We start from the raw sequence: 27283 nt of genomic DNA, 5'->3' as shown, positions 1-27283 counted from the left end.
ATTTCTTGTTTCATTAACTTCTGCTTCCTCTTATTATTTCTTCCTCCTACTTCATTGTTAGCATAGTAAATCCTCCTGCCACAGTTCCACTGGTACACGGCTCTCAGAGGCCCAGAAGGTTACTGTAATACCTGAGTTCTGGGCAGACCCTGAAGGGCTGGCTGGGATGCTCCAGATCTTCTTCTTTGTTCACTTATGGCTCCAGTGTTGCTTCCTGGTATTTGAACAGAAACAGAGGAACTTAACAGCAGGGGAATATCTACAACTAGAATATGTCATGCCAAGACTGGGGGACAGATGGGGATGTGCACAAGCATCCTCAGGTGTGAATTAGATTTTTCCAAACACAATACTTTTTTACATCTGTCCTGAACTGAGAAATAGACAGAAAGAAAGACCCCCCAGTTTAGCAGTCATATACCAGAGATTCTGGTAAATGTTTTAGCAGCATCCCTCTTACCTACCACAAACCAAATATTGGCCACATCCGGTACAGAAATGGTAAGGCAGTGCACACCCAGAGTGAGATGGGAAGAGAAAGAACCTATTCACACCAGACGGGTGAGGTGTGACCTTCAGGCCTTGTGGGAACTAAATGCTTTGAGCGGAAAAATGACCTTGGTGGGCTAAGTTCCGGGGGAGATAAAGATCTTCAGGTGGGGAATGGGGGGGGATGTTGATTCAAGGTCACCTCTGAGGCAACATCACAACTCAAAACACGGCTCCATTTCAACTGTCACCTACCAAGAAGCACAGTCAACACCAATTGATTTGGGGGTCTCTATTGTTATACTAATACCAGTTTGGTGAGGATGAGCACACTGTCTTCACCCAAGCTCACTTCTCCTCCCCCTTTCATTATAGTCCTCTCTCCACTCAATAAATACACTCCAGAGTTTTACTGAAGTATCCCCAACATTGCACTTTGTTGCTGCCTGGGCCATATAAAAAATTAAAGTGTTCTAGTGGGTGCCAAAACTCTGGAAATCTCATAGATGTGCGTCTGTCCTATAGACCTTTTTCTCTCCTCATCCCTGCCCTCTCTCCCCATCCTTACTACTACAGGGGCCAGATGGAAGCACAATCTTCTCCACTCCAACACATAGCCCAGGTTCTCTTTCACTGACAGATTATCTCCCTTGTAACTGTTTTTGATGTCATGTAAACACTCCAAAAATTCTGAATGTCACTCCACCCTCCTAATAGGAATGTAGAGCTAACCCTACCTGAGGGAGGAATCTCTTCTTAACAACACAGTGGAGTCTCATGGACAGATCAGATCAGCCAAGTTCTGGTCCATTATACCTGTAGGTTCTAATTACAGGCATAACCTGAGAATGATCAGGCTCAGGGAAATTGGCTTATAGCAGCAGCCTCAAATGCCATGTGTGAGTGTCATTTCATTGTGCCATTGTCATTGCCTACAACGAATGCCCCTGTCCACTTGGAATAAGCACTAGATATGATTTGGTGGGAGGCTAAGGCCCAAGGGGATTGATTGCCCAACATGGGCCAGGCATGACATTCTGCTGCATGTTGGGAAAGAACATCAGGGGATAAAAGATAAGAGCAAAGGGAATACATGATCCAAATGAACTTTTCCATCACAATATGGTAGCCACTGAGATACCTTCCTCTTCTAAGAGAACAAGAGTCCCACATTAGATATAGAGACAGAAACATTTATTTTTCAACATCCCTTTAATTTTCCTGCAGATTCCTGGAACAATATAATACATGATGATGTTTGTAGAGCTGTGGATAAGATCACAGGGTATGGAACCACACCCCTGCATTCTAAACACTGTTTCCCCTCCCCTCTTATGAGCTGAGTGATATAGAGCAAGCCCCCTACCTTCGCAGGGTCTTAGATTTCTCGCTTGTGACATGGATGAAATATTAATAACTAACTCAAAGGGTTAAGAGAGACTCTACAGTCAGAGATCAATAAATATTAGCCAGCATTAAGATGTTATATATTATTTTCTCAGTTGTTCATTTTTACTAATCATATCTTATTTTATCTGATTACTCATCTTATTTTCCAGATATAAGCTTATTATTAATTTATGCTAAGACACAAATTCTTAAAATCACAAGTCCAGACTAATTTTAGCATATCTTAGTTTGATTCAACTTTGATCACGTCTTGAAAGTAACTTAGTCTCTCCAGTGAGGCTTTCCCCAGGTTGAGTTCTTTCCTAGGAAGGTACCTGTCTGCCACCTCAGTAAGCTTTCCCCTGTTAATTCATATTTCTAATTCTGGATTTTGGAGAACTTTCCGACATGGCCTTGGCCATTTGACTAGACATTAAAGTTAGAAGAAAGGTTTCCCTGAACTCTCGCCTTTTCAGTTTCAGCCTAATGGGCATAGCATGTCAGAGTGGCTGTGTTCAAGATCGAACTCTTGAAAACCCAATGAAAATATTGAGGGACACAGGAATGAGGATGGTGAGAAAGGTCAACATTTCCCCAAAGAAGATACACAAATGCCCAGCAAACACAGGGAATGATGTTAAACCTCATTAGTTATTAATAATATGTAAACCAAAAATGAGATACTATTCCATACCCACTAAGATGACTATAATAAATAATATAAATAACAATAATAATAACTGTATTGGCGAGATGTAAATAAATGGAAGTATTTGTACGTTGCTGGTGGGAATGTAATATGGTACAACAAACAGTTTAGTGATTCCTCAAAAACTGAAACTTAGGATTACCGTAAGACCCAATAATTCCATCTCTAGGTATATAGCCAAGAGTAATGAAAACATATCCTCAACAATGAAGCTTTTACACAAATATTTATAACAGCATTAGTCACTATAGCCAAAACGTGGAAACAACCCAAATGTCTATTTAAGATAAAGAGATAAATTAAGACAGGCACCACACACACACACACACACACACACAGGATAGTATTTTGCTGCATAAAATATTGATATGTGCTACAATTTGGATGAACTTCAAAATCATTATGCTTAGCAAAAGAAGCCAAACACAACAGTTCACATATTCCATGATTTCTTTCATATGAAATATACAGAACTAGAGGCCCAGTGCACAAAATTTATGCACAGGGGTAGGGGCCCTCCGTCCAGCCTGCACCTCTCCTATCTGGGACCCCTCAGGGGATGTCCAATCAGGCCTAAACCGGCAGTGGGACATCCCACAATCTCACAATCTGGGACTGCTGGCTCCCAACTGCTCACCTGCCTGCCTGCCTGATTTCCCCTACTGGCCCCCCTGCCAGCCTGATCACCCCTAACTGCCTCTGCCTGCCATACTGGTTGCCCCCACTGCCGCCCCTGCTGGCCTGGTTGCCCCCCACTGCTCCCCTCTGCTGGCCTGGTCGCCCCTCACTGCCGCCCCTGCTTGCCTGGTTGCCCATCACTGCCCCTCCTGCCGGCTAACTTGCCCCCACTGCTCCCCTCTGCTGGCCTGGTTGTCCCTCACTGACCCCCCTGCCAGCCTGGATGCTACCAACTGAACTCCCTGCCAGCCTGGTCGCCCCACGCAACCTGCTGTTTAATTGTTTGGTTGTCCCTCACTAATTTGACGGCCTGGTTGCCCCACGCAGCCTGGTGTTCAGTCATTTGGTTGACCCTCACTAACCCCCCCTGCTGGCCTGGTTGCCCCAAACAGCCTGCTGTTCAGTCTTTTGGTCGTCCCTCACTAACCTGCTGCCAGCATGGTCACCCCATGCAGCCTGCTGCTCAGTTGTTTGGTTGTCCCTCACTAACCCCCCTGCCAGCCTGGTCGCCCCACTCAGCCTGTTCGGTCATCTGTTCCATTGCAATGGCCCCTGGCTCGTTAAATATATAGACTAGAGGCCCGGTGCACAAAAATTTGTGCACTCGGGGGGGAAAGGCGGTCCCTCAGCCCGGCCTGTGCCCTTTCCCAGTCTGGGACCCTGCGGGAGATAATGACCTGCTGGCTTAGGCCTGCTCCCGGGTGGCAGAGGGCAGGCCTAATCCCTAGGTGCAGCCCCTGGTCGGGCTCAGAGTAGGGCCCATTGGGGAGTTGGGGCGCCGCCTCCTGTCATGCACAGAGCAGGGCAGATCGGGAGGTTGCGATGCCACTCCTAGTCACACTCAGGGTAGGGCCGATTGGGGGGTTGGGACACCGCCCCCTGTCACACTCAAGGCAGGGTCAATAGGGAGGTTGCGGTGCCACCCCCTGTCATGCACAGAGCAGGGCGGATCAGGAGGTTGCGATGCCACTCCTAGTCACACTCAGGGTAGGGCCGATTGGGGGGTTGGGACACCGCCCCCTGTCACACTCAAGGCAGGGTCAATAGGGAGGTTGCGGTGCCACCCCCTGTCATGCACAGAGCAGGGCCGATCAGGGGGTTGGGGCGCTGCCCCCTATCATGCACAGAGCAGGGCCCATTAGGGGGTTGGAGACCTACCCTCTATCACTCACAGAGTAGGGCCAATAGGGGAGTTGGTGCACTGCCCCCTGTCACAAACAGAGCAGGGCCGATCAGGGGGTTGGGGCGCCGCCACTGTCATACTCAGGGTAGGGCCAATGGGGAGGTTATGGCTCTACCCTGTCACACACAGAACAGGGCCCGTGGGAGGAGGGGTTGGGGACGCTGCACCCGGTCACACACAGAGCCACAGGGCGATCAGGGGGTTGGGGAGCTCCCCCCTATCAGGCACAGAGCAGGACTGATCAGGGGGTTGGGGTGCCTTCCCCTGTCACGAACAGAGCAGGGCAGATAGGGAGGTTGTGGCCCCACCCCCTGTCACACACAGAGCTGCAGGGCGATCAGGGGGCTTGGTCGCTGCTCCCTGTCATGCTGATCCCGGTGCCGGGAGGCCTCGCTGCTCCGCTGATCCTGGTGCTGGGAGGCATATAACCCTTTTACTATATAGGATAGAAGCCTGGTGCATGCATGGGGGCCTGCTGGTTTGCCCTGAAGGGTGTCCTGGATCAGGGTGGGGTCCCCACTGGGTGCCTGGCCAGCCTGGGGGAGAGGATGATGGCTGTTTGCATCTGGTCACACTCCTTTCAGGGTGGGGGTCCCCACTGGGGTGCCTGGCCAGTCTGGGTGAGGGGCTGAGGGCCGTTTTCAGGCTGGTGGGTGACTGAAGCTCCTAACCTCTCCTTTTTTTCTTTTTTTTTAATTCTGGGCCAGCTTTAGCTCTGAGGCTTGGCTCCAGCTCTGAGGCCTCGGCTGCTGAAAGCAGGTTTCTGGCCTTTGTTTACCTTCTGTATTTGAAACAATGTTGCAGTCCTGCTGGCTGAAGCCCGGCTGACTGAAGCAGGTATCTGGTTTTTTTAAGCTTCTATATTTGTAACATAGTTGCTTAGGGTTGCAGCTCAGAGGCCGGCAGCAGCAGGCAGGGAACCTGGCTTCCTCCATCACTGAAGCAAGCAAGCCTCCTGTTCACTTCAGTGCATGGCTGCCGGCCGCCATCTTGGTTGGCAGTTAATTTGCATATCTCACTGAGTGGCCAATGGGAAGGGTAGCGGAGGTACAGCTAATTACCATGTTTCTCTTTTATTTGATAGGATATGCAAATCCATCAGAGACAGGAATGAGACTAGTAGTTGCCAAAAGCCAGGGTTGGGTATTGGGAGAGGAAGAATGGAAAGGGTTGGGAGAGGGAGAATGGAAAGTGATTAAGTACCAATTAATTTGTGGGTAAACACAACTTAATGTGTGTGATGAAATGTTCTTCTGGGGTCATGAGAAAGCTTTGAAATTAAAGAGAGGAGGTGATTGCACAACATTTTGAATACACTAAATGCCACTGAATTGTACACTTTAAAATAATTAATGTTATGTTATGTGAATTTCACCCCAATATTTAATAAATGTTATAACATAATCTTATATTTAATATAATCCTTTTTATTTTTTAAAAATGCCAATATACATGAGAGCAAAATATGTTAGTTCATACCTCAATACAGTAAAGATGATTATCAATGAACAATCTGAAATCAGATCATTTTAATCGTTTTCTCTGTGATTAAATTGTTTTTAAAATTTTTCATTAATTTCAAAACTTAACTGCATGTTATAAGTTTTAATAACTAGGAACAGAGACTACAGTCTCATTGAATAAGATTTTTAAGAACACAGGAAAATTCTTACATCAGAGTGTTAAGTGAAGATTTAAAAAGCAATATTGTATATAAAATATATATAACATTGTATATATAGCATGATCCCAAGTACTTAAAATGCACTTCTTATGGTAACACAAGTGACCCAGCACATGAAATCAAATGGCCCGCACATCTGTGTGCCCCACCCAGCTGCCCACTGCTCCACCTTGTCACCCTAATCTCTCCACCCAGAGCTTGAGTGCACCTGGTCCCATCCCCGACCCTTCCAACCTTCTCTGGCTGCTTCAAGCCCCTTGGTCCCACGAGTTGCCTCGGGCTGATCCCACCTCCTCAGGGTGCCTCTTCACATCCGCCCCATCTCTGGAGCAATGCGGAGGCTCCAGCCCATCATGGCCCTGGAGGAGAGCGTGGAAGTCTCCCGCCTGTTGTAGTTTCAAGCGCCACTTCCTGGCAGTGTGCACTGCACTCCTTCCCCTGGCAGGTGGGTGGCGGGCATGCTGAGTGCAAGCGGTGGGTGGTGAAGGACTGGTGAGTGGAGCACTATGGGCTCTCACCCCGCCCTCCCCGCCACAGGATGGTTCTGCCTCCTCCAGGAACCTCCCCACTTCCGCCCCATCCCCGAGGCAATGCGGTGGCTCTGCCCCGCTACCCAGGGGCACGCAGCCTCCTGCTGATGAGTTGTTATGGCATGAGGGTGTCAGGACCATTAGCATATTAGTTCTTTATTATGTAGGATTGTGTTGCAGGTTTGGGCAAATTGGTGACATTTTTCTTTTCTACTTTCCAAATTTTCCTTTCCTTTAATTAAAGTGTCGCTTTATTAAATGAGTCATTTTATACAATATGAACATCAATCTACACTAATAAAAGAGAAACATAGTAATTAGCATACGACCGCTACCCTTCCCATTGGCTAATCAGCATATCCTTATGCAAATTAACTGTCAGCCAAGATGGCGGCCGGCAGCCAGGCAGCTGGAAGCGAACATGAGGCTTGCTTGCTCCAGTGACTGCAGACTCCAATGTTCCCCACCTGACTTGCCAGCCTCTGAGCTGCAACTCTAAGAAACTTTGTAACAAATATAGAAGCTAAACAAAACCCCAGAAACCAGCTTTCAGGCGGCAGATCTCAGAGCTGGAGTTATACATGGTTTCGATTATAGAACTGAAACAAACCAGATACCTGGTTTCAGCAGCGGAAGCCTCAGAGCTAGAGCCAGAGCTAAAGCTGGCCCAGAATAAAAAAGAAAAAAAGGAGCGGTTGGGAGCTTCAGTCAACTGCCAACCTGAAAACAGCCCTCATCCCCTCACCCAGACTGGCCAGGCACCTCAGTGGGGACCCCAACCCTGAAGGGTGTGTTACTAGCTGCAAACAGCCATCATCCCCTCATCCAGGCTGGCCAGGCACCCCAGTGGGGACCCCCACCCTGATCCAGGACACCCTTCAGAGCAAACCAGCCCACCCCCAGGCCTCTATCTTATATAGTAAAAGGGTAATATGTCTCCCAGCACCGGGATCAGCGGAGCCTCGAGGCCTCCTGGCACCGGATCAGCATGACAGGGGGCAGCGCCCAAACCCCCTGATCGCCCTTGTGTGACAGGGTGAGCCATAACCTCCCCATCGGCCACAGGCCCTGCTCTGTGTGTGACAGGGCAGAGCCATAACCTCCTCATCGGCCCTGCCCTGAGTGTGAGAGTGGTGGCACCCTAACCGCCTGATCGGCCCTGCTCTGTGGGTGATAGAGGGCAGTGCCCCAAACCCCCCCACACACACACACACACAGGGGCCCTACTCTGTGTGTGATGGGGTAGAGCCATAACCTCCCCATCGGCCCTGCCCTGAGTGTGACAGTGGCGGCGCCCAACACCCTGATCGGCCCTGCTCTGTGGGTGATAGAGGGTGGTGCCCCAACCCCCTGATCTGCCCTGCTGTGTGTGTGACAGGGGGCGGTGCCCTAACTCCCTGATTGGCCTTGCTCTGTGCGTCACAGGGGGTGGCGCCGCAACCTCCCCATCGACCCTGCCTTCAGTGTGACAGGGGGCGGTGCCCCAACCCCCCAATCGGCCCTACCCTGAGTGTGACTGAGGGTGGCATCGCAACCTCCCAATCCACCATGCTCTGTGGATGACAGGGGGCGGCGCCCCAACTCCCCAATCAGCCCTGCTTTGAGCCCGACCAGGGGCTGCACCTAGGGATTAGGCCTGCCCTCTGCCACCCGGGAGCAGGCCTAAGCCAGCAGGTCGTTATCTCCTGAGGGGTCCTAGACTGCGAGAGGGCACAGGCCAGGCTGAGGGACCCCCTTTCCCCCCCCCCCCCCCCCGAGTGCACAAACTTTTGTGCACCAGGCCTCTAATATAATTATAATTGTAAAAAAAGATTTATGACAAGAATGGACTGATTTTCATATTTTCAAATTAGAGTCAACTGTACATCTACACAGAACTGTCTTTGCATGAAGCCCAAAAAGTCACAGCATAAAATGAGGGATCCTGTAGCCCCTTTATTTTTGCTGATTAACAGTTTTTTAGAAAAGCAGTTGCAGGTGTATCAACTAAGGTCTGAGACAGTAGAAGCAGAAGATTCAGTCTCAGCAGAAAAATGCCAAAACTGGAGCTGGACAAAAGAAGAAACAAAGACATGACCAGAGGCTGCTGCCAAAGCTGCAGGACGCAAGGCCAACTTTTCTTAATGAGGATATTTACCACTGTCATCAGAAAGGTTCTTTATTTTGTAAATGTCTACTACGAGGCAGACTGACTTAAACAAGGACAGGCTTGGAGTGTATGTGCTATGACAACGAAGAGGTTTACACTGAAATTATGTATTTTGATACATAATATTCCTCATAGAAAAATTGTAAAAAACAGAAAACGTAAAGGTGGACATTTAAATTATCAGACTCTAACCACTCAGAGAAGCTTAGTTGAACTTTGAACAGAATTGAGCCAAGGCTGTTTAGAAGCAACAGTCCTTCACTGTGTAATGAGATCATCAGCATAATTTGCTTAGTAAGTGTGAGCCTATTATGTGCCAAGCCTGCTCTAGCAGAAGTGTGGCTCTGCACAGAGCACAGAGGACACTGAAAGGACAATTACTGATCTTTGGTTGACAAGTACGCTTTCTCACTTTAATCGATATCTACAATTTAGTAACCTGAACTTCCATTGAGGAAACAGCCCTTTCCACTCCTAGTTCATGTGGTTTGGGTGGGACTGAACTCAGCCAACTCAAAGTAAGGATGGCCTAGGCTAAGCCAATCAGTGGTTCAACTACAAGGGCCACAATGATTCCTTACTCTAGGCCACTACATGTCAAGGACAGTACTTTTGTTAAAAATGTTGACAAGACATATGGAGCATCCTATCTAATAATAGACAAACATGGTAATTGACCATACCTTTGCTACGCCTCCCATTGGCTAATCAGCATGATATGCAAATTAACTGTCAAGAAAGATGGCAGCTAATTTGCATACTGCAGGCAGGGCGGGACAGTGCGAGCCGCCAACGTGCTGCCATCCAAGGCAGGCCTGGCCCCACCTGGCCGCCAGACCCAATTGGTGGGTCCTGGGCAGCAAGGCAGCCCCATCCCAGAAGCCCCAGAAGCCGGCCCCATCTTGCCTCCTGGGACCACCCAATCAGCGGCTCCTGGGTGTCAAGGCAGGGCAAGCCCCAGAAGCCCCAGAAGCTGGCCTGCGACGTTCTGAGCCAGAGCCTGAGGGTCTGAGCAGGATTGGGGCCACCCAGCCTTGCCATCTGGCACAGCACAGAGGACCTCCCCTGGAAATCTGGAGATTCCACATAGAGCGCATGTGGTCTGAGAGCTCAGTGCAGGAGCGAAGACTCCACACATCAGATAGACAGCAGGGCCGCAGGGGGCCCAGCTCCCCCAACCATGGGTTTGCAACACACTCAACAAACAGCAACTGGCCTTGAGCAGAAGTGGGAAGGCCCCATCAGCCCTAAGCCTTCCTGTCCACCAGGACCTGTGATTGTCCGGTCAGGGAAAGAAGGTGGCATAGGCAACAGGAACTAGCAACACGTGTGAAGAAGGGCAATTAGCTGAGGAGGCAGAGGAGTGACAGCCTCGATCTGATTGGAGAAGCCACCAAATTACATCATCTGTGGAACAACAGTTCTGAAAAGAAGCTATTTTCCATCCTGGACTTGAAGGAACTGGTGGAGAGGCAGGGAGCGCAGTGACTGTCCTTGAGCTCGGAGGGGCAAGTTCATCACCGGAGCGCCCCGGCCAGAAGAGGCGCAGGAGTGGCGGCGCCCGAGCACCCAAGGGGGTCCGAGTCCTGGCTGCAGCCCAGCACTGAGCCACAAAGGGAGTGCCCCACCACCTCGGCCATAGAGAGGAAGAGCCCGGACCCGTCTGAGGAGCCCGTGGATGAGGTGCTGCAGATCCCCCCGTCCCTGCTGACATGTGGAGGCTGCCACAGAACATTGGGGACCACTACTTTCTGAAGGCCATCGACCAGTACTGGCACGAGGATTGTCTCAGCTGTGACCTCTGCGGGTGCGGGCTAGGTGAGGTGGGCCGGCGCCTCTACTACAAGCTGGGCCATAAACTCTGCCAGAGGGACTATCTCAGGCTTTTTGGTCAAGATGGTCTCTGTGCCTCCTGTGACAAGCTGATCCATGCCTATGAGATGACGATGTGGGTGAAAGACAAGGTGTATCACCTGGAGTGTTTTAAATGTGCCACCTGCCAGAAGCATTTCTGCGTGGACGACAGATACCTGCTCATCAACTCCAACATAGTGTGCGAGCAGGACATCTACAAGTGGACTAAGATCAATGGCACGATCTAGGCATCTCTGGGAGGTGCTCCACCAAAGTCACTGTCTCCAAGGGGTCTTCACTCTTAGGCACTTTGGGGATTCGAGGATGGGGTGACGCATTTCTTAGCGGGTGGTAGATCCTAACTGGGCACAAGACACAGCATCTAAGTGACATAATGCAAAAAATGATACCTAAATGTGACAAAATGACCGGCCTTTAGGGAGGACGTATGGACCATAGCCACAGCCTACCCATAATAACTGACATGATTAGTGAAGGCGAGGAGCGTGCGGGGAGGGGACAGCATTTGGGCCATTATAACGGAACTTTACATCTACAGATAGGGAGTTGTGGAAAGACGTGCTATGACTTTGACCCTTGGCAACTAGAGATGTGCAATTGATTTCTTTACTTCCTGGCTTCCATGACAACCCTTTTCCAATCACTGTCCTCCACACATGAGAAGGATAGGAGAGCAGCCACCCTTTTTCCCTCAGCCACTTTCCCAAGGCCTTAAGCTTTGGACCGAAGGGAAGCAGCAGAGAGACACATTTCAGTTGAAAATGGGAACTGCAACTCATAATCACACACTTATTTAAAGCGACACTGATGAATTCCTGTTTTTAGATACCTTAGTTTTGAGGTGAGGTGTTCCACAGATTGTTTCTGTACAAATGTAAATCTTAAAAAAAAGGTTGCTCAGCTATTTTGGTATTTTAGATTCTATCAAAGTATTTGTTGTGTGTAGTTAAGTTAAAAAAAAAAATTTAAAAAAATTAAAAAGAAGCCTGCCTACCCCAGAAGCCCCAGAAGCCGGTAGTAATCACTCTGAAAGTCAGTGGCATAAATGCACCATTTAAAAGACAGCTTATGAGGGTGAATCAAAAACAAAACCCACTTTAAATATAAAGACACATGTAGATTAAAAGTAAATGAATTAAGCTGCAGCCTGTTTTGCTCAGTGGATAGAGCATTAGCCCATGGACTGAAGGGTCCCAGGTTCGATTCCAGTCAAGGGCATGTACGTAAGTTGCTAACTTGATCCCCAGTCCCTATCAGAGCATGTGCAGGAGGCAACCGATCAATGTGTTTCTCCCTTTCACTTCACTCTCTCTAAAATTCAATGGAAAAATATCCTTGGGTGAAGATGAACAAAAACAAAGTAAATGGATTAAGTAACATTAAAGAGATTATAAGAAAAATATATTCCAAATTTTGTTAGTTGTATAATGGTTATGTTTAAATTATTAACACCTAAGAAATTGGGTGAAGGGTACATATAATATGCTGTAGTATTTTATAGGTTTTTTTTTACATGTATGAGATTATTTCAAATTAAAACATTAAAAATTTAATAAAATATTAATTGAAATGTATCTGCATTACATGAAAAATCTCCTAATTCCTTCTAGCATAATTTATTAAATTGTGCTAAAATTTACAAGGGTTCAATTAAAAAATATCTTAATTCTAAATGATATAATAGAAAATATATAATACTGCAGTTATAAGCACTTATCCGAAAATAAAAATTTAAAGAAGTGAATTTAAAGAAGGGATTAGCCAAAGACAATATATGCACAAACCAAGGACACAGACAACAGTATAGTGATGGCCAGAGAGCAGTGGGGGGCAAGAGCTGGGTAGAGGGGGCAAAAGGGAGGAAATAGGGACATCCTATATAATAATCCTATCTAATAAAAGAGAAACATGGTAATTAGCCGTACCTCTGCTACACTTCCCATTGGCTAAACAGGGAGATATGCAAATTAACTGCCAGCCAAGATGGTGGCCAGCAGCCAGGTAGCTGATGCGAACAGGGAGGCTTGCTTGCTTCAGTGACAGAGGAAGCCAAGCTTCCCCGCCTGCTGCTGCTGGCCTCTGAGCTGCACTCTAAGCAACATTGTAAAGAATATAGAAGCTAAACCAAACCCCAGAAACCTGCTTTAGTCAGCCAGGCTTCAGCCAGCAGGACCGCAACATTGTTTCAAATACAGAAGGTAAACAAAGGCCAGAAACCTGATTTCAGCATCCAAGTCCTCAGAGCTGGAGCCAGCCTCAGAGCTAAAGCTGGCCCAGAATAAAAAAAACAGAGAGGTTGGGAGCTTCAGTCACCAACCAGCCTGAAAACTGCCCTCAGCCCCTCACCCAGGCTGGCCAGGCACCCCAGTGGGGACCCGCACCCTGAACCAGGACACCCTTCAGGGAAAACCAACCAGGCCCCACCCATGCACCAGGCCTCAATCCTATATAGTAAAAGGGTAATATGCCTCCCAGCACCGGGATCAGCGGAGCCAGGAGGCCTCACGGCACCAAGATCGGAGTGGCAGGTGGCAGCGCCAAAACCCCCTGATCGCCCAGCGGCTCTGCGTGTAACAGGGGGCGGGGCCACACCTCCCTATCCGCCCTGCTCTGTTCGTGACAGGGGAAGGCACCCCAACCTCCTGATCAGCCCTGCTCTGTGCCTGATGGGGGGAGCTCCCCAACCCCCTGATCTCCCTGCTGCTCTGTGTGTGACAGGGTGAGGCGCCCCAACCCCCCTGCCCCACGGGCCCTGCTCTGTGTGTGACAGGGTAGAGCCATAACCTCCCCATCGGCCCTGCCCTGAGTGTGACAGTCGAGGAGCCACAACCCCCTGATCAGCCCTGCTCTGTGTGTGACAGGGGGCGGTGCCCCAACTCTCCTATTGACCCTACTCTGTGAGTGACAGGGGGGAGCTCCTCAACCCCCTGATTGGCCCTGCTCTGTGCGTGACAGGGTATGGAGCCCCAACACCCTTGATGGGCCCTGCTCTCTGCATGACAGGGAGCAGCACTCCAACCCCCTGATTGGCCCTGCTCTGTGCGTGACAGGGGGTGGCGCTGCAACCTCCTATCGACCCTGCCTTGAGTGTGACAGGGGGCGGTGCCCCAACCCTCCAATCGGCCCTACCCTGAGTGTGACTAGGGGTGGCATCGCAACCTCCCGATCCGCCCTGCTCTGTGCATGACAAGGGGCAGCGCCCCAACTCCCCAATCGACCCTGCTCTGAGCCCAACCAGGGGCTGCACCTTGGGATTGGGCCTGCCCTCTGCCACCTGGGAGCAGGCCTAAGCCAGCAGGTCGTTACCTCCCGAGGGTTCCCAGACTGCGATAGGGCACAGGCCGGGCTGAGGGACCCCCCCCCCTTAACCTCCCCAAGTGGACAAATTTTTGTGCACTGGTGCTCTAGTCCTATCTAATAAATAAGAAACATGGTAATTAGTTGTACCTCTGCTACCCTTCCCATTGGCTAATCAGTGAGATATGCAAATTAACTGCCAACCAAGATGGCGCCTGGCAGCCAGGCAGCTGACTCGAACAGGGAGGCTTGCTTGCTCCAGTGACGGAGGAAGCCAGGTTCCCCCCCTGCTGCTGCCGGCCTCTGAGCTGCAACTCTAAGAAACATTATTACAAATATAGAAGCTAAACAAAACCCCAGAAACCTGCTTTAGTCAGCCGAGCTTCAGCCAGCAGGACTTCAACATTGTTTCAAATACAGAAGGTAAACAAAGGCCAGAAACCTACTTTCAGCAGCTGAGGCCTCAGAGCTGGGGCCAAGCCTCAGAGCTAAAGCTGGCACAGAATAAAAAAAGAAAGAAAAAAGGAGAGGTTAGGAGCTTCAGTCACCCGCCAGCCTGAAAATGGCCCTCAGCCCCTCACCCAGACTGGCCAGGGACCCCAGTGGGGACCCCCACCCTCAAGGGGGTGTGACCAGTGACAAACAGCCATCATCTCCTCATCCAGGCTGGCCAGGCACCCAAGTGGGACCCCCACCCTGATCCAGGACACCCTTCAGGGCAAACCAGCTGGCCCCCACCAGTGCATCAGGCCTCTGTCCTATATAGTAAAAGGGTAATATGCCTCCCGACACCAGGATCAATGTGATAGGGGACAGTGACCAAACCCCCTGATCACCTTGCGGCTCTGTGTGTGACAGGGGGCGGGGCCACAACCTCCCTATCCGCCCTGCTCTGTTCGTGACAAGGGAAGGCACCCCAACCCCCTGATCAGTCCTGCTCTGTGCCTGATAGGGGGGAGCTCCCCAACCCCCTGATCGCCCTGCGGCTCTGTGTGTGACAGGGTGCGGCGCCCCCACCTCCCCCCCACAGGCTCTGCTCTGTGTGTGACAGGGTAGAGCCATAACCTCCCCATTGGCCCTACCCTGAGTGTGACAGTGGCGGCACCCCAACCCCCTTATCTGCCCTGCTCTCTTTGTGACAGGGGGTGGTGCCCCAACTCCCCTATTGGCCCTACTCTGTGAGTGACATGGTGGAGCTCCTCACCCCCCTGATCGGACCTGCTCTGTACGTGACAGGGGGGAGCTTCCCAACCCCCTGATGGGCCCTGCTCTGTGCATGACAGGGGGGAGCTCCCCAAGCCCCTGATCGACCCTGCTCTGTGCATGACAGGGTACAGAGCCCCAACCCACCTGATGGGCCCTGCTCTGTGCATGACAGAGGGCAGCACCCCAACCCCCTGATCAGCCCTGCTCTGTGCATGACAGGGTGTGGCGCCGCAACCTCCCTAGCAATCCTGCCTTGAGTGTGACAGGGGGTGGTGTCCCAACCCCCCAATCGGCCCTACCCTGAGTGTGATTAGGGGTGGCATCGCAACCTCCCCATCTGCCCTGCTCTGTGCATGACAGGGGGCGGCACCCCAACTCCCCAATCAGCCCTGCTCTGAGCCCGACCAGGGGCTGCACCTAGGGATTGGGCCTGCCCTCTGCCACCCAGGAGCAGACCTAAGCCAGCAGGTCATTATCTCCCAAGGGGTCCCAGACTGCTTTCCCCAGAGTGCACAAATTTTTGTGCACCGGGCCTCTAGTAATAATAATAAAGGCTAATATGCACATTGACTGAATGGCAGATTTACTGGTTGCTATGATGCGCACTGGCCACCAGGGGGCAGACGCTCAATGCAGGAGCTGCCCCCTGGCGGTCAGTGCACTTCCATATGGGGAGTGCCACTCAGCCAAGCTGGCTGATGGCTGGCCCTCGCAGTGGTGGTGGCAGGAGTCTCTCCCACCTCCATGGCAGCACTAAGAAAAGTCCAACTAACGGTTTAAGCCTGATCCCTTGGGGACCTAAGCCTTTAGTCGAACATCCCCCGAGGGCTCCCTGGCTGCCAGAAGGATGTCTGACTGCAAGCTTAGCCCTGATCCCCCGGGGAGTGGGCCTAAGTCGACAGGTGGACATACCCCAAGGGGTCCTGGACTGCAAATGGGTGCAGGCCAGGCTGAGTGACCCCCTCCTAGTGCACAAATTTTTGTGCACTGGGCCTCTAGTTTGTTAATAAAACCCCTTGGGAGGAAACTGTGATGATGAATGGGTTGCTCTGTCTATTTAGTAGATGGTGGTGATGTTCGGTTCCTCCCTTTGCATCACTCTACCATAGCACTTTCCACTCAGTACTCTGCTTCCTGATGTTTCTGTCTCCCCCATCAGATGCTCAGCTCTTTCTAAAGCAGTGATTTTCAACCACAGTCCCACAAGAACTTTTAAAACATGCAATACCAGGCTATTTAGTCAGGGTCACTAACCTATTTTCCCTTAAGTCATCAAATAAAAAGATGCCAACAGCCTAGCTGGCATGGCTCAGTGGTTGAGTGTTGACCTATGAACCAGGAGGTCATGGCTCAATTCCTGGTCAGGGCACATGCCCAGGTTGCAAGCTGAATCCCTAGTGTGGGGCCTGCAAGTGGCAGCTGATCAATGATTCTCTCTCATCATTGATGTTTCATTTCTCTCTTCCTTTTCCTTCCTCTCTTAAATCAATAAAAAATATATATTTTAAAAAATGACAACAGTCAATACAATAGTTATCCGGTGTGAATGCCCTGCCTTGCCCTATAAACATATGGGTCATATAATAAAGTTGCATTTTATTGGTCACATTGCTAATATAGTTGTGTGTGATTAGTTAATTTTTGGTACCAGAAATTCTTATATACAGGGAAAGGCACCTGGTATATTTTTTAAATCCCTTTGGAGCAAAAAGGTTATTTAATTACTTCTCTTAAATCAATCAAAAATATAACTCTTTTTTGTGAGCTCTGGAAAAAATATGTATTTAGTGTGCCTCAGGATTTTAGTAATTAGTTCATGTGCCATGAGATGAAAAACGTTGAAATTCGCTGCTTTAAAGGAAGGAGACACATCTCCGCTATGTTTGGCCATTGGACAGAGAAGGACCTAAACACATGTGGAAAGAAATTACCCTGATGAGCTTAGTTGCATGGAGATCAGGAACTGGTAATTCTAGCACTAGGGACTCAGGTTTGGGGCTCCAGTACCTCCGCTGATCAATACCGCATGCCACAGGCCCCACCTTGTATGCTTGGGTTCTTGTTTGGGGCTGGAGTCTGCTCAGGTGTCTGCTCTGAGTCATCAGCTGTGGGTACTGATGTGGTTACTGCATACTTCTCACACAACCACACAGAGACCATCATCAGGCAGGAGGCTGGGGGTGGGGATGCTTCATAGAAAGCCTTCTGGGATGAAGCACTATAAAACCAGAGGGGGACTCAGATCACAAGGCCACATACACCTCCATCCTCTTCTGGGCGTGAAAACAAAGCACAGAGAATCACCAGGGGCTCCGACCTGAGCAGCCTTCCTGGGAAGATGCAGCCACCCCTGCTCGTGCTCCTGCTGGCCTTTTTCCTGCTCCCCTCGGCAGAGGCAGGTGAGTGACCATCCCCACCCTCACAGGCCCAACCCATCCACAGTGGGCACAGACCTCCTGGCCCTTCTGCACATCCCTGATCCAGCTCTCCACCAGGAATGCTCTGAACCCCAGCTCCCATCCCATCTCAGACCCACACACATTATGCTGGATGAGCTACACACAGAAATGACAGGACAGAAGCCTATTCTCAAGAAAAGCTGGGGGGGCACAATGCCCTCCCCAGGCCCTACCTGTGCCAGGTGGAGAGTGGAACTTCCTAGAAGTGCATGGCAGAGGCTGGGAAACTGCAGAGGGCAGAGCAGTCCTGGCCTCCATGTCTGTGATGAGACAGGTGCTGTCCTCAGGGTCTGCTTAGGAGAGAAGCCCAGAGCTCAGCAGACCCCACAGTTGGTGGGGTCACTGTCCCCAGAAGACTGCTGTTTCCTCTGCTCCATCTCAAGGCCCCTCAGTCCCTTTCGCCAGCTCTGCTTTTCTTCCCAGGCCTTTATGAGGTCCTCTCCTTAAAGGATGAGCCAGTGAGGTTGGCAGCCCCAAACTTCTCTGCTTTCCAGAATCCCACAGCACTGGCCTTACCAACCCAACTCCAGAGGCCCATTGGAAGCCATCCCTCCAAGCAGCCACAAACACTTACCTGGTATCTCCCCACATGTCAGCATCTAGATCCCTAAACTTAAGTCCTGGACACTGCAAAGCACACTGCCTGGATGTCACAGCACCACAGGGGCCTCAAAAGCTCACCCAACACCAAGCGAAGTCAGGAGAGGAATTTTCAGGAGCCTCCAGGCCTTCCCTGTTCCTGAGACCTATATTCTCACCAACTATGTGGCAGGCAAAGTCACAGTCCCAGCCTGTTGCTGTTCCCTTTTCCAGATGAGAAAGTGGAGGCCCCTCACTACCTACTCCCAGCTCTATGCCACCTTAGGCTCCCAAGTGGCCAGCCATATGAGTCATCAAGCCAATGCCTGCCTGGTGCACTCTGCGGGGCGAAGGAGTGGGGGACACCACAAAAGTACAACAGAATTTTCCTTCAGGGGAGATCATCGGGGGACATGAAGCCAAGCCCCACTCCAGACCCTACATGGCCTTCCTTCGCATTCGAGATGAGGAGGAAATGTTCAGGTGTGGCGGTGTCCTTGTGGGTGACAACTTTGTTCTGACAGCTGCTCACTGCAATGGACGGTAAGGGAACGCAACCAGGCTACACCTCCTGAGACCCCTACAGGGACCCTGCCCTTCATCCCAGGAGCTGCAGCCCAGGGCAGCTCCCCAGGCTCCTGGTAACTCAAGCCCATGAGACCTCATCAGAGGAGCCATCAGAGAACATGACCGGGCAATGAGAGCCTGAGCAATAGGACAGGTAAGCTTTTGGCTCAGAGGGTCAGAGGTGACAGCAAGGAACACAATTGAGAAGAGAACAACCACACTGTCCAAAAAAAGCAGCGGTGGACTATGAACACATGCATTAGGGTCAAAATGCAAATGCAAGTAATTTCATGACATTTCCTGGGGGCAACAGAGAGCTCCCAGCTCCCTGACCTCAGTGTCATTGAGAAGCAGAATCACCAAGTCCCTGGCCCCTATGCCCTGCACCAGCTATCACCTACCATTCATAATCTCTAGGATATATCTCTCTCCCTCACCGGCAAACTCAACCACTCTGTTCTCTGTGCAGCTCAATCACAGTCACCCTGGGTGCCCACAACATCGAAAAGCGGGAGAAGACCCAGCAGAAGATCCCAGTGAAAAGAGCCTTCCCACACCCAGACTATGATGGCAGTACACTCTCCAATGACATCATGTTACTGCAGGTGAGGAAACCTCCTGCTGCTCTTGCAGTTCTGAGATCTCATTGTTTCTCTTCTGACTGACCTGTCGCTTCCTTTCCTCCCACTCCAGTCACCTGACCAGTCCCAGTAACTCAGGGGTCCCATCATGGTTTCCAAGCCCAGAGGCACTGGCTGACCTGGGCTCCCTTGCCTCTTCCCCACCAGCTGGTGAGAAACATCAAGCGAACTGACGCTGTGAAGCCCCACCGACTGCCCAGGGGCAAGGACCTGCCGAGGCCAGGAGAGAAGTGCACTGTGGCCGGCTGGGGCCAGGTCACACTGAAGGGCCCTGGCTCAAAGACTCTGCAGGAGGTACAGCTGACCCTGCAAAATGATTCAGAGTGTGAAAAAGTCTTCGACGATTACAACAGGACCATTCAACTCTGTGTGGGGGACTCAAAAAAGAAGTCTTCCTTTGAGGTGATACTGAACATCTGCTTAGCTTGGCTATGGGAAGAAGGACGTTTGGGTACAGACTGGGACCTGAGGAAAGAGGGGAATCCTTCACCCTCTAGGCTATGATCTTTCTCCCCAAGAAGAAAAGAGGAGAGCCACCAGAGCTGAGAGGAATAGGCCCTTTGAGAGGCTACAAAAGCCTATGGTCACTCTAAACATGGTGCTTCTCCAGATGGTGAATCTGTAATACTAGCCCAAGCTGGGACAGAGCAGTTAGATAACTATTCCCTGGGTGTGCAGTAGTTATACCTGGTGGCTTCCAAGGTAAGCGGCTCCTCCTTGGTTAATGGGCTCCTTCTCCATGCCAAGTGTCAGCCCCACCTGCCGGCTCTCCGGTCCTTACACTGTAGGCTGCAGCCACAGTCCTGCAGCACCTTCATAGCCAGAGGAACAGGGACTTGGGGGAGCAGAGGGAGCTGCCAACTGAGGTGAAGTGAAGAAGTGACAATGTCCAGGCTGAGGGGACCACAGGGACCTGCCTGCCTGCTTATCTCCAAGGGGGAAACCATGCAAGGCAGCCTTCTCCGAGAGGGGCTTGGGGTGAGGGGTCAAGGGCAGGGCCAGGAGAAGTTACTCAGTCCTCCCCTCTCTCTGTCCACAGGGGGACTCCGGGGGGCCTCTCCTGTGTGAAAATAAGATCCAAGGAATTGTCTCTAATGGACCTGAAGATGGGACACCCCCTGAGGTCTACACCAAAGTTGCCAGTTTCCTTCCCTGGATAAAGGAAACCATGGAAAGCCTCCAACTGCATGACCCAGACTATCTTCAATAATGGAGCTAATCCAGGACCACACTGCGGGGAGGGAGGTGGTGCCAGCAACCAAATAAATGACTCTCAGATGATTTGCTTATTCTTTGACCCTCATTCACAGGCCCTAGCTCTGTGCTCAGAAGACCAATAGCACAATTCTTCTCTGTTCTACTTCCTCCTCTTCCCCTTCCCCCACCACCCCCAAACCTCGTGCAAAGATATTCCCAGATCCTTCTTGGCCACACCTGCACTTTCAGGGCCAGGCCTTCTGCCAGGACAGAGAGGAGCACCGTTAGGAGAAAACATGAATCTCTCAGGCCCCTGGCTCAGTGTGAAGCTCTTACTTCCTCCTCTGTGTTACATGCTGAGAGGAAAGGACTAGCACGTGGGTGCTGGGCGCCAAGCAGGCACAGCCTGGGCTGCAGCTCAGGAGGCCCCACCGCACAGGGGAGAGGAGGGCCTTCCTGAGCAGGACATTGTTCTCCAGCAACCAGGGGGTGGCAGGTTTGGGGTCTGGGGGCTGGTGAGGAGAGACAGGGGTGGAGGAGGGAGGGAAGTCCTGAGAAGCTCCTCACTCCCTCCTGGGCTGAATTTCTCTCCCTGCCCTTTTCTGCCCTCCTCTGAGCTCAGGGCCTAGCTTGGCCTCCAGTCTCCTGGCTGCCCCTCCTTCTCATCCCTGCTGACCACTGAGCATCCTCAGAGTCCACCAACCCTGCGCCCCACAGACCACACTGGTCTGAGCTCCCACTTCTACATATCCCTCCCACCGAGGACACCCAGAGTGCCCAGGTTCCAGCAGGGCCTGGTCACTGAGCTGCCACCCAGCTTATGCCCTAGCAGAGGGTTACCCCATGTGTTGACCCCATGCAGGGCCCTGGAGGACAGGGCAACAGGGTGTCTGCAGAACACCTGGCCCCATCTCTCACTGGGCAGAGCCAGCTCCACCCTCACATCTAGTCCAGTGTCCCCACCATGTTCTCAGAGTCCACTGACTCCTGGTCACTCAGGAGCCTTAGTCCCCTGCAGCCTGTTCCTCACTGCTGGCCTCAAGGCTCAGGCTGTGTGCTGGCCACCATGGGCTCTACCTACCTTTTGAGTTAGAAAGGGCTGCTCTCTGCAGGAGGACTGGAAAGCACAGTTTTTCCATCAATCAGTGAACAAATGCTGATTGTGCACCTACCACGTGCCAGGAATTGGGAATAATACAGGTTCTGACACCTGAACACAAGTGAAACTGACAGTGTTGACTTTTATCTGAATGTAATTTCCTCTCCCTCCTTCACATGAACCCACATTGCCCAAGACCTTGACAACACCGCGGTGTGACACACTCAGAGAGGGCCATGGGTGATAAAGGCCAGAGAACCCTGGGCTCAGAAGACCAGGAGGAAGCACCAGCAGCTCTGACCTGGGCAGCTTCCTGAGGAGATGCAGCCACTTCTGCTCCTGCTGGCCTTTCTTCTGGCTCCCAAGGCGCAGGCAGCTGAGTGACTGACCCCCAGCAGAAGCCCAATGCCATTTGGTACTGGCACAGCCCTGCTCACATGCTACACTCAGACACGTCTGGCCCTGGACCATCCCCAGGTGCTTTTCCAACTCTAGATATTACCTCCCTCAAAGACCAGCAAGACTAATGCTGAGTGACAGCAGCAGGGATGGCAGGGCAGAGGGCTGCTCCTGAGGAGGGCCCATGGGTGCTCTCCTGTCCCTTCCCATCTGGAAAGTGGGCTCTTTTGCAAAGGCATCTGGAAGAAGGTTGGATGCTCAAAATGAGAAATAATTCCACAGGAAATCGCATCTTGGCAAAGGGGACAGGCTTCCGTAATCAAAGCAAGGGCCATAACATTCTAACTCAATGTCTTAAATTCTATCCTCAATCTCTACCCCCTTCTCCAAGCTTTGTAAAGGAGCTGGGGATCCAGTTGGTCCCAGAGTTGGTGGCATCCTGGTCCCCTGAGGCTGGATTAGTCTCTAGTTCTCTCAGGTAATTTTTTAGTCCCAATGTTCTGAACAGTACAAACCAGCAGGAGCTCCATGAGTCTGGGAACAAAAAGGGAGAGAGAACCAGGGATCCTGAGGGTAAGAATTTTCCATGCTCTACAGGCACTAAACTGCTTGTTGCAGACACAAATCCCATTGCCCACATGCATGGCTGCAACAGGAATGAAGGGATCAGGACTGCTCTTCTCTTTGTCAGAGAGAGTATCTCAGTCTCAGGGTCAAGTCACTTAGTAAGCAAGGAATGTTGCCCAAAGAACTTGCAGGATGTCTTATTGGTTATGGGTGATGACTGCAGACATCACTATCTGCCTCCCCACCTGCCCCTGTCCTTCCCAGTGTCCCTCTCTCCAGCCTCTGGCTCCATGGGCACAGCAGGCACAGTAGAATTTTTCTTGCAGTGAAAATCATCGGGGGTCATGAGGTCAAGCCTCACTCTCGTCCCTACATGGCATTTCTTCGGATCAGGATTTCAGACAGAAAAAGATGTGGGGGTTTCCTTGTGCGTGAGGACTTTGTGCTGACAGCAGCTCACTGCTGGGGAAGGTGAGGAGCTCAGCCTGGGCCCCACCCTTCTGCAGGCACCTCACAGGGAACCCTCTTCTCAGGGGCTGCAGACCTAGGGGCACAGAGGAGCACTTCAGAGCACAGGTCAGCTTTGGGGAGAGAGGGACAGGTCGATATAAGTGGCCTCTTGAAGACTGGAGGGACTGATCAAAGGGGCTTAGGAAGATGGCCAAGGTTGTGCCCCTTTGCCAACCAGTGGCTGTGGGGCAACTTCTTCGCTCCCCGGAGAGATAGGACCAGAGATTGGACATAGGGATATGACTAGTTCCCACTGGGCCAGAAATTCACAGTTTTGCTTAGAGAAAGGCAAGCTCAGGGTGTGACTGAGCACCCAAGAACTGCTCCAGGAAATGATACCTAGCGTGTGCCAACAAGCACAGGGCATAGGCATGCTCAGTGCACAGCCCCAGCCCCTAGAATTCCTCCCCACTCCAATCCTGCACTGCCCCCAGCTGTCCTCTTTTCTTCCTGGCCTCTGGGCTGTATCTGCTGTGCCTCCACGTCCCTGGCTGTCTCTGTGGAGGTCCATCACAGTCATCTTGGGCGCCCACAACATCAGCAAGCATGAGAGGACCCAGGAGGTCATCCCGATGAAAACAGCCATCAGCCACCCAAACTATCATCCCAAAGTCAATGACATCGTGTTGCTGCAGTTGGGGCTCATTGCTCCACTGGCTCTTGCACACCTTAAGCCTGGGGTTTCTCATCTCCTGTGACCTCTTTCCTGTCATTCCTCCCAGTGTGACCCCTTTCCTTGTCCCAGGGCTATGACTGTCCTGGAGTCCCTGGGCCCTTGCTCAGTGAGAACTCCTGTCCTCTACCTTCAGCTGCAGAGGAAGGCCATGCTGACTGCCGCCATGAGCCTCCTCAGGCTGCCCAAGAGGGGAGAACAGGTGAAGCCAGGGATGGTGTGCAGAGTGGCCGGCGGGGGGCGACTCGACCTGAGCACCAGCACAGACACTCTGCATGAGGTAGAGCTGGAAATCCAACAGGATGAGCAGTGCATCTCTTGCTACAGACGCGGTTACAACGGAACCACAGAGATCTGTGTGGGGGACCCAGAAATGAACCAGTCTACTTTTAAGGTGAGATCTCCAGCATTGTCCATGCCCAGCCCTGGGCACAACCAAGCTTGCAGGCAACCTGGCGCCGTGGAAACTAGCCATATCCCTATGTCCAATCTCTGGTCCTGTCTCTCCGGGGAGCAGAGAGGCTGTCCCACAGCCACTGGTGGGCAAAGGCTTCCTAGAGGGGGAAAAAGACCATCAGAGTCAAATGGAAAACCCCAGACCTAGGGAGTAGACAAGGCCTGCCCTGACCCTGATCTCCCATGCAGCTCCTAACAGGGACCACACACCCCAGGGCAACGAGGAGGGCGGGCCAGGGGAAGACCCAACTCAATGTCTTCTCTCTCTGCCCACAGGGCGACTCTGGGGGTCCCCTCATGTGTGTTCACATGGCCCAGGGCATTGTCTCCTTTGGGAACAAATATGGGAAAACTCCTCATATTGAAATGAAGATCTCCAGCTTTCTGCCCTGGATAGAAAGAACAATGAGACGTTTTCAACTGCAGAGACCAGACTGAGGCACCAGGAACTGATCTATTTGTCTCCTCTAGGGTGCAGCCCAGAACTGCTCTGTGCAGAGGGGTTGACGGGAGGCTGCCAGTCTCCTAATAAACTTGCATCTCTAGAGTGGAAGTCACTGATTCCTCCTGTGTTCACCAAAACATGTGTTAGTTACCTGCTGTGTGTGTGGCAATCATCTGTTCATAACTCCTGTCTGTTGGAGCTTCCCTTCATGGAACGCACCTTCCACGTCTAGAATGAAATTCATGCTGCCTTGCTACCCACACCTTCCCAATACGCCTCCCAGTGCCAAATCCCCTGCGAGGCCTAATGTCAGCTCCATCAGGAAAAGGAGAGACATCTGCCCCCCAAAAGTGACCCTCTTCTAGGGGACCCCCTAAACTCATCCACATTGCCCTCCTACTTCAAGCCACACTTACACCCTACCCCACGCAGCCCCAATGCCAATATGCAGCGTAAAAGAATCCGGAAATTGGGTGGAGGGTCCTGTAAGAAGCTCTCGGGTAAGGGACCACTTCTCCACCCAAAGATAAATTCGTGGGAAGATCATGGAAATGTATAGCTCACCCCATGCAGCCCTCTCCCCACCAATCAGAGAAGCTCACGAAGATTTTCATTCCTCCCAGGCCCAGCTCGAGTGCCTGGCACAGCCCTGTCTTGAGCTCAGAGCCCAGTGCAGCCTCTGGTGTCCTGGCAGCCCACCCACCGGCAGCCAACACTGACCTTGAGGGTGCTCTTTCATCTCGGCCTCAGCCAGCCTCTCTCCACCTCCCATTGTGTGTGTGTGTGTGACTGTCTGTCTGTCTCTGTATCGAAAGGCAAGGGAGCTTTGGCACAACACAACACATACATATAATAGGGCTACCAGAAGGACAAGAAGAGCAGCAAGGATTAGAAAATCTATTTGAAGAAATAATGACAGAAAACTTCCCTGATATGGGGAAGAAAAAAGTTACACAAGTACAGAGAGTGCCAAGTAAGATGAATCCCAAAAGACCCACACCAAGACATGTCATAATTACAATGGCAAATGTTAACAACAAAGATAGAATCTTAAAGGCTGTGAGAGAGAGAGAGAGAGAGAGAGAGAGATACCTACAAAAGATCCCCCATCAGATTATCAAATGATTTCTCAACAGAAACACATCAAGCTACAAGGTAATGGAAGGAAAGTGCTGCAAAGCAAAGGTCTGAATCCAAGAATACTCTATCCAGCAAGACTATCAATCAAAATTGAAAGGGAAATCAGGAGATTCGCAGACAAAAAAACAAAAAAACAAAACAAAACAAAACAAAAAACCTAAGAGAGTTTATCCCTACCAAGCCAGCAATGCAAGAAATGCTAAAGGGAATGCTGTAAAAAGAAGAAATAGAAAGGGAGGAAAGAATACAGGCATAAAGTCCAGAAAGGGCTACAAACAAATATCTATCAATAATAACATCAAATGTAAATGGATTAAGTGCTCCAATCAAAAGAAATTGAGTGACTAAATGCATAAGAAAACATGACCCATATATATGCTGTCTACAGGAGACTCACCTCAGAACAAGGGACTCACACAGACTGAAACTGAAGGGATGGAAAAATATCTATCAGGTTAATGGAAATAGAAAAAACGCTGGGGTAGCAATACTTATATCTGACAAAATAGACCTCAAAGTGAAGACCATAACAAGAGACAAGAAAGGCCACTTCATAATTCTAAAGGGATTCATACAACAAGAGGATATAACTCTGGTAAACATTTATGCACCTAATGCAGGAGCACCCAAATACATTTAAAAAAAAAAAAAACTTCTGGAAGATATCAGGGGAGAGATTGACAGCAACACAATCATAGTAAGGGACTTTAATACCCCATTAACGTCACTGGATAAATCCTCTAGACAAAAAATTAGCAAAGAAACATCAATCCTAAATGACTCACTAGATCAGCTGGACTTAATCGACACCTTTAGAACATTCCACCCCAAAACTACAGAATATACATGCTTCTCAAGTGCACATGGGACATTTTCAAAGATAGACACTGGGACACAGGCAAAGTCTCTTCAAATTCAAGAGGATTTAAATCATATCAAGCATCTTCTCAGATTACAGTGGCATAAAATTAGAAATCAACTACAGTAAAAACAATCACAAAAATTCAAACACTTGGAGGCTGAATAGCATACTATTAAACAATGATTGGTTTACCAGAGACATCAAATAAGAAATGAAAAAACATCCTGGAAACAAATGACAATGAAAACACAACAATCCAAAATCTTTGGGACACACCGAAAGCAATCCTGGGAGGGAAGTTCATAGCATTACAGGCTTAACTCAGTGTCTTAAAATCTATCCTCAATCTTCACCCTTATCTCCAAGCTTTGTAAAGAAGCTGAGGATCCAGTTGATCTCAGAGTTGGTGGCATCCTTGTCCCCTCAGGCTGGTTTGATCTCAAGTTCTCTCTGGTAATTTTTCAGTCCTATTTGTACTATTGCTGAATAGTACAAACCAG

At 50.6% G+C, this 27283-nt stretch overlaps 2 protein-coding genes and 1 pseudogene across 2 annotated transcripts; all 3 read left to right on the top strand.

The window, feature by feature from the left end:
• The first annotated feature begins 6464 nt into the window (after window positions 1-6464).
• LOC139008372 (rhombotin-2 pseudogene) lies at window positions 6465-10913 on the top strand (annotated as a pseudogene).
• Window positions 10914-17432: 6519 nt separating this feature from the next.
• LOC139004141 (mast cell protease 1A-like) lies at window positions 17433-20716 on the top strand. The gene is made up of 5 exons (XM_070406904.1): window positions 17433-17588; window positions 18623-18770; window positions 19264-19399; window positions 19583-19837; window positions 20475-20716. Exons 1-5 carry the CDS (start codon window positions 17528-17530, stop codon window positions 20643-20645), a joined length of 771 nt encoding a protein of 256 aa, XP_070263005.1. The 5' UTR covers window positions 17433-17527; the 3' UTR covers window positions 20646-20716.
• A 1336-nt stretch (window positions 20717-22052) lies between these two features.
• LOC139004134 (granzyme H-like) lies at window positions 22053-24774 on the top strand. The gene is made up of 5 exons (XM_070406892.1): window positions 22053-22111; window positions 23010-23168; window positions 23713-23841; window positions 23995-24274; window positions 24613-24774. Exons 1-5 carry the CDS (start codon window positions 22053-22055, stop codon window positions 24772-24774), a joined length of 789 nt encoding a protein of 262 aa, XP_070262993.1.
• The last annotated feature ends 2509 nt before the right edge of the window (window positions 24775-27283 follow it).

This window comes from Myotis yumanensis, unplaced genomic scaffold (assembly GCF_028538775.1).
Source record: "Myotis yumanensis isolate MYYU_CA2020_CCGP unplaced genomic scaffold, mMyoYum1.0.hap1 SCAF_1, whole genome shotgun sequence".
Lineage (NCBI taxonomy): Eukaryota > Metazoa > Chordata > Mammalia > Chiroptera > Vespertilionidae > Myotis > Myotis yumanensis.
This window is presented reverse-complemented; position numbering and strand designations above follow the sequence as displayed.

What these genes read in the sequence shown, in the direction of transcription:
- LOC139004134 (XM_070406892.1), top strand. Translation starts at nt 22,053, where the DNA reads ATGCAGCCACTTCTGCTCCTGCTGGCCTTTCTTCTGGCTCCCAAGGCG. An exon ending in CCCAAGGCGCAGGCAGCTGA is followed by an intron (nt 22,112 to 23,009) that starts GTGACTGACCCC and finishes CAGGCACAGTAG; the next exon opens with AATTTTTCTTGCAGTGAAAA. An exon ending in TGAACCAGTCTACTTTTAAG is followed by an intron (nt 24,275 to 24,612) that starts GTGAGATCTCCA and finishes CTCTGCCCACAG; the next exon opens with GGCGACTCTGGGGGTCCCCT.
- LOC139004141 (XM_070406904.1), top strand. Translation starts at nt 17,528, where the DNA reads ATGCAGCCACCCCTGCTCGTGCTCCTGCTGGCCTTTTTCCTGCTCCCC. An exon ending in ATGACATCATGTTACTGCAG is followed by an intron (nt 19,400 to 19,582) that starts GTGAGGAAACCT and finishes CTTCCCCACCAG; the next exon opens with CTGGTGAGAAACATCAAGCG. An exon ending in AAAAGAAGTCTTCCTTTGAG is followed by an intron (nt 19,838 to 20,474) that starts GTGATACTGAAC and finishes CTCTGTCCACAG; the next exon opens with GGGGACTCCGGGGGGCCTCT.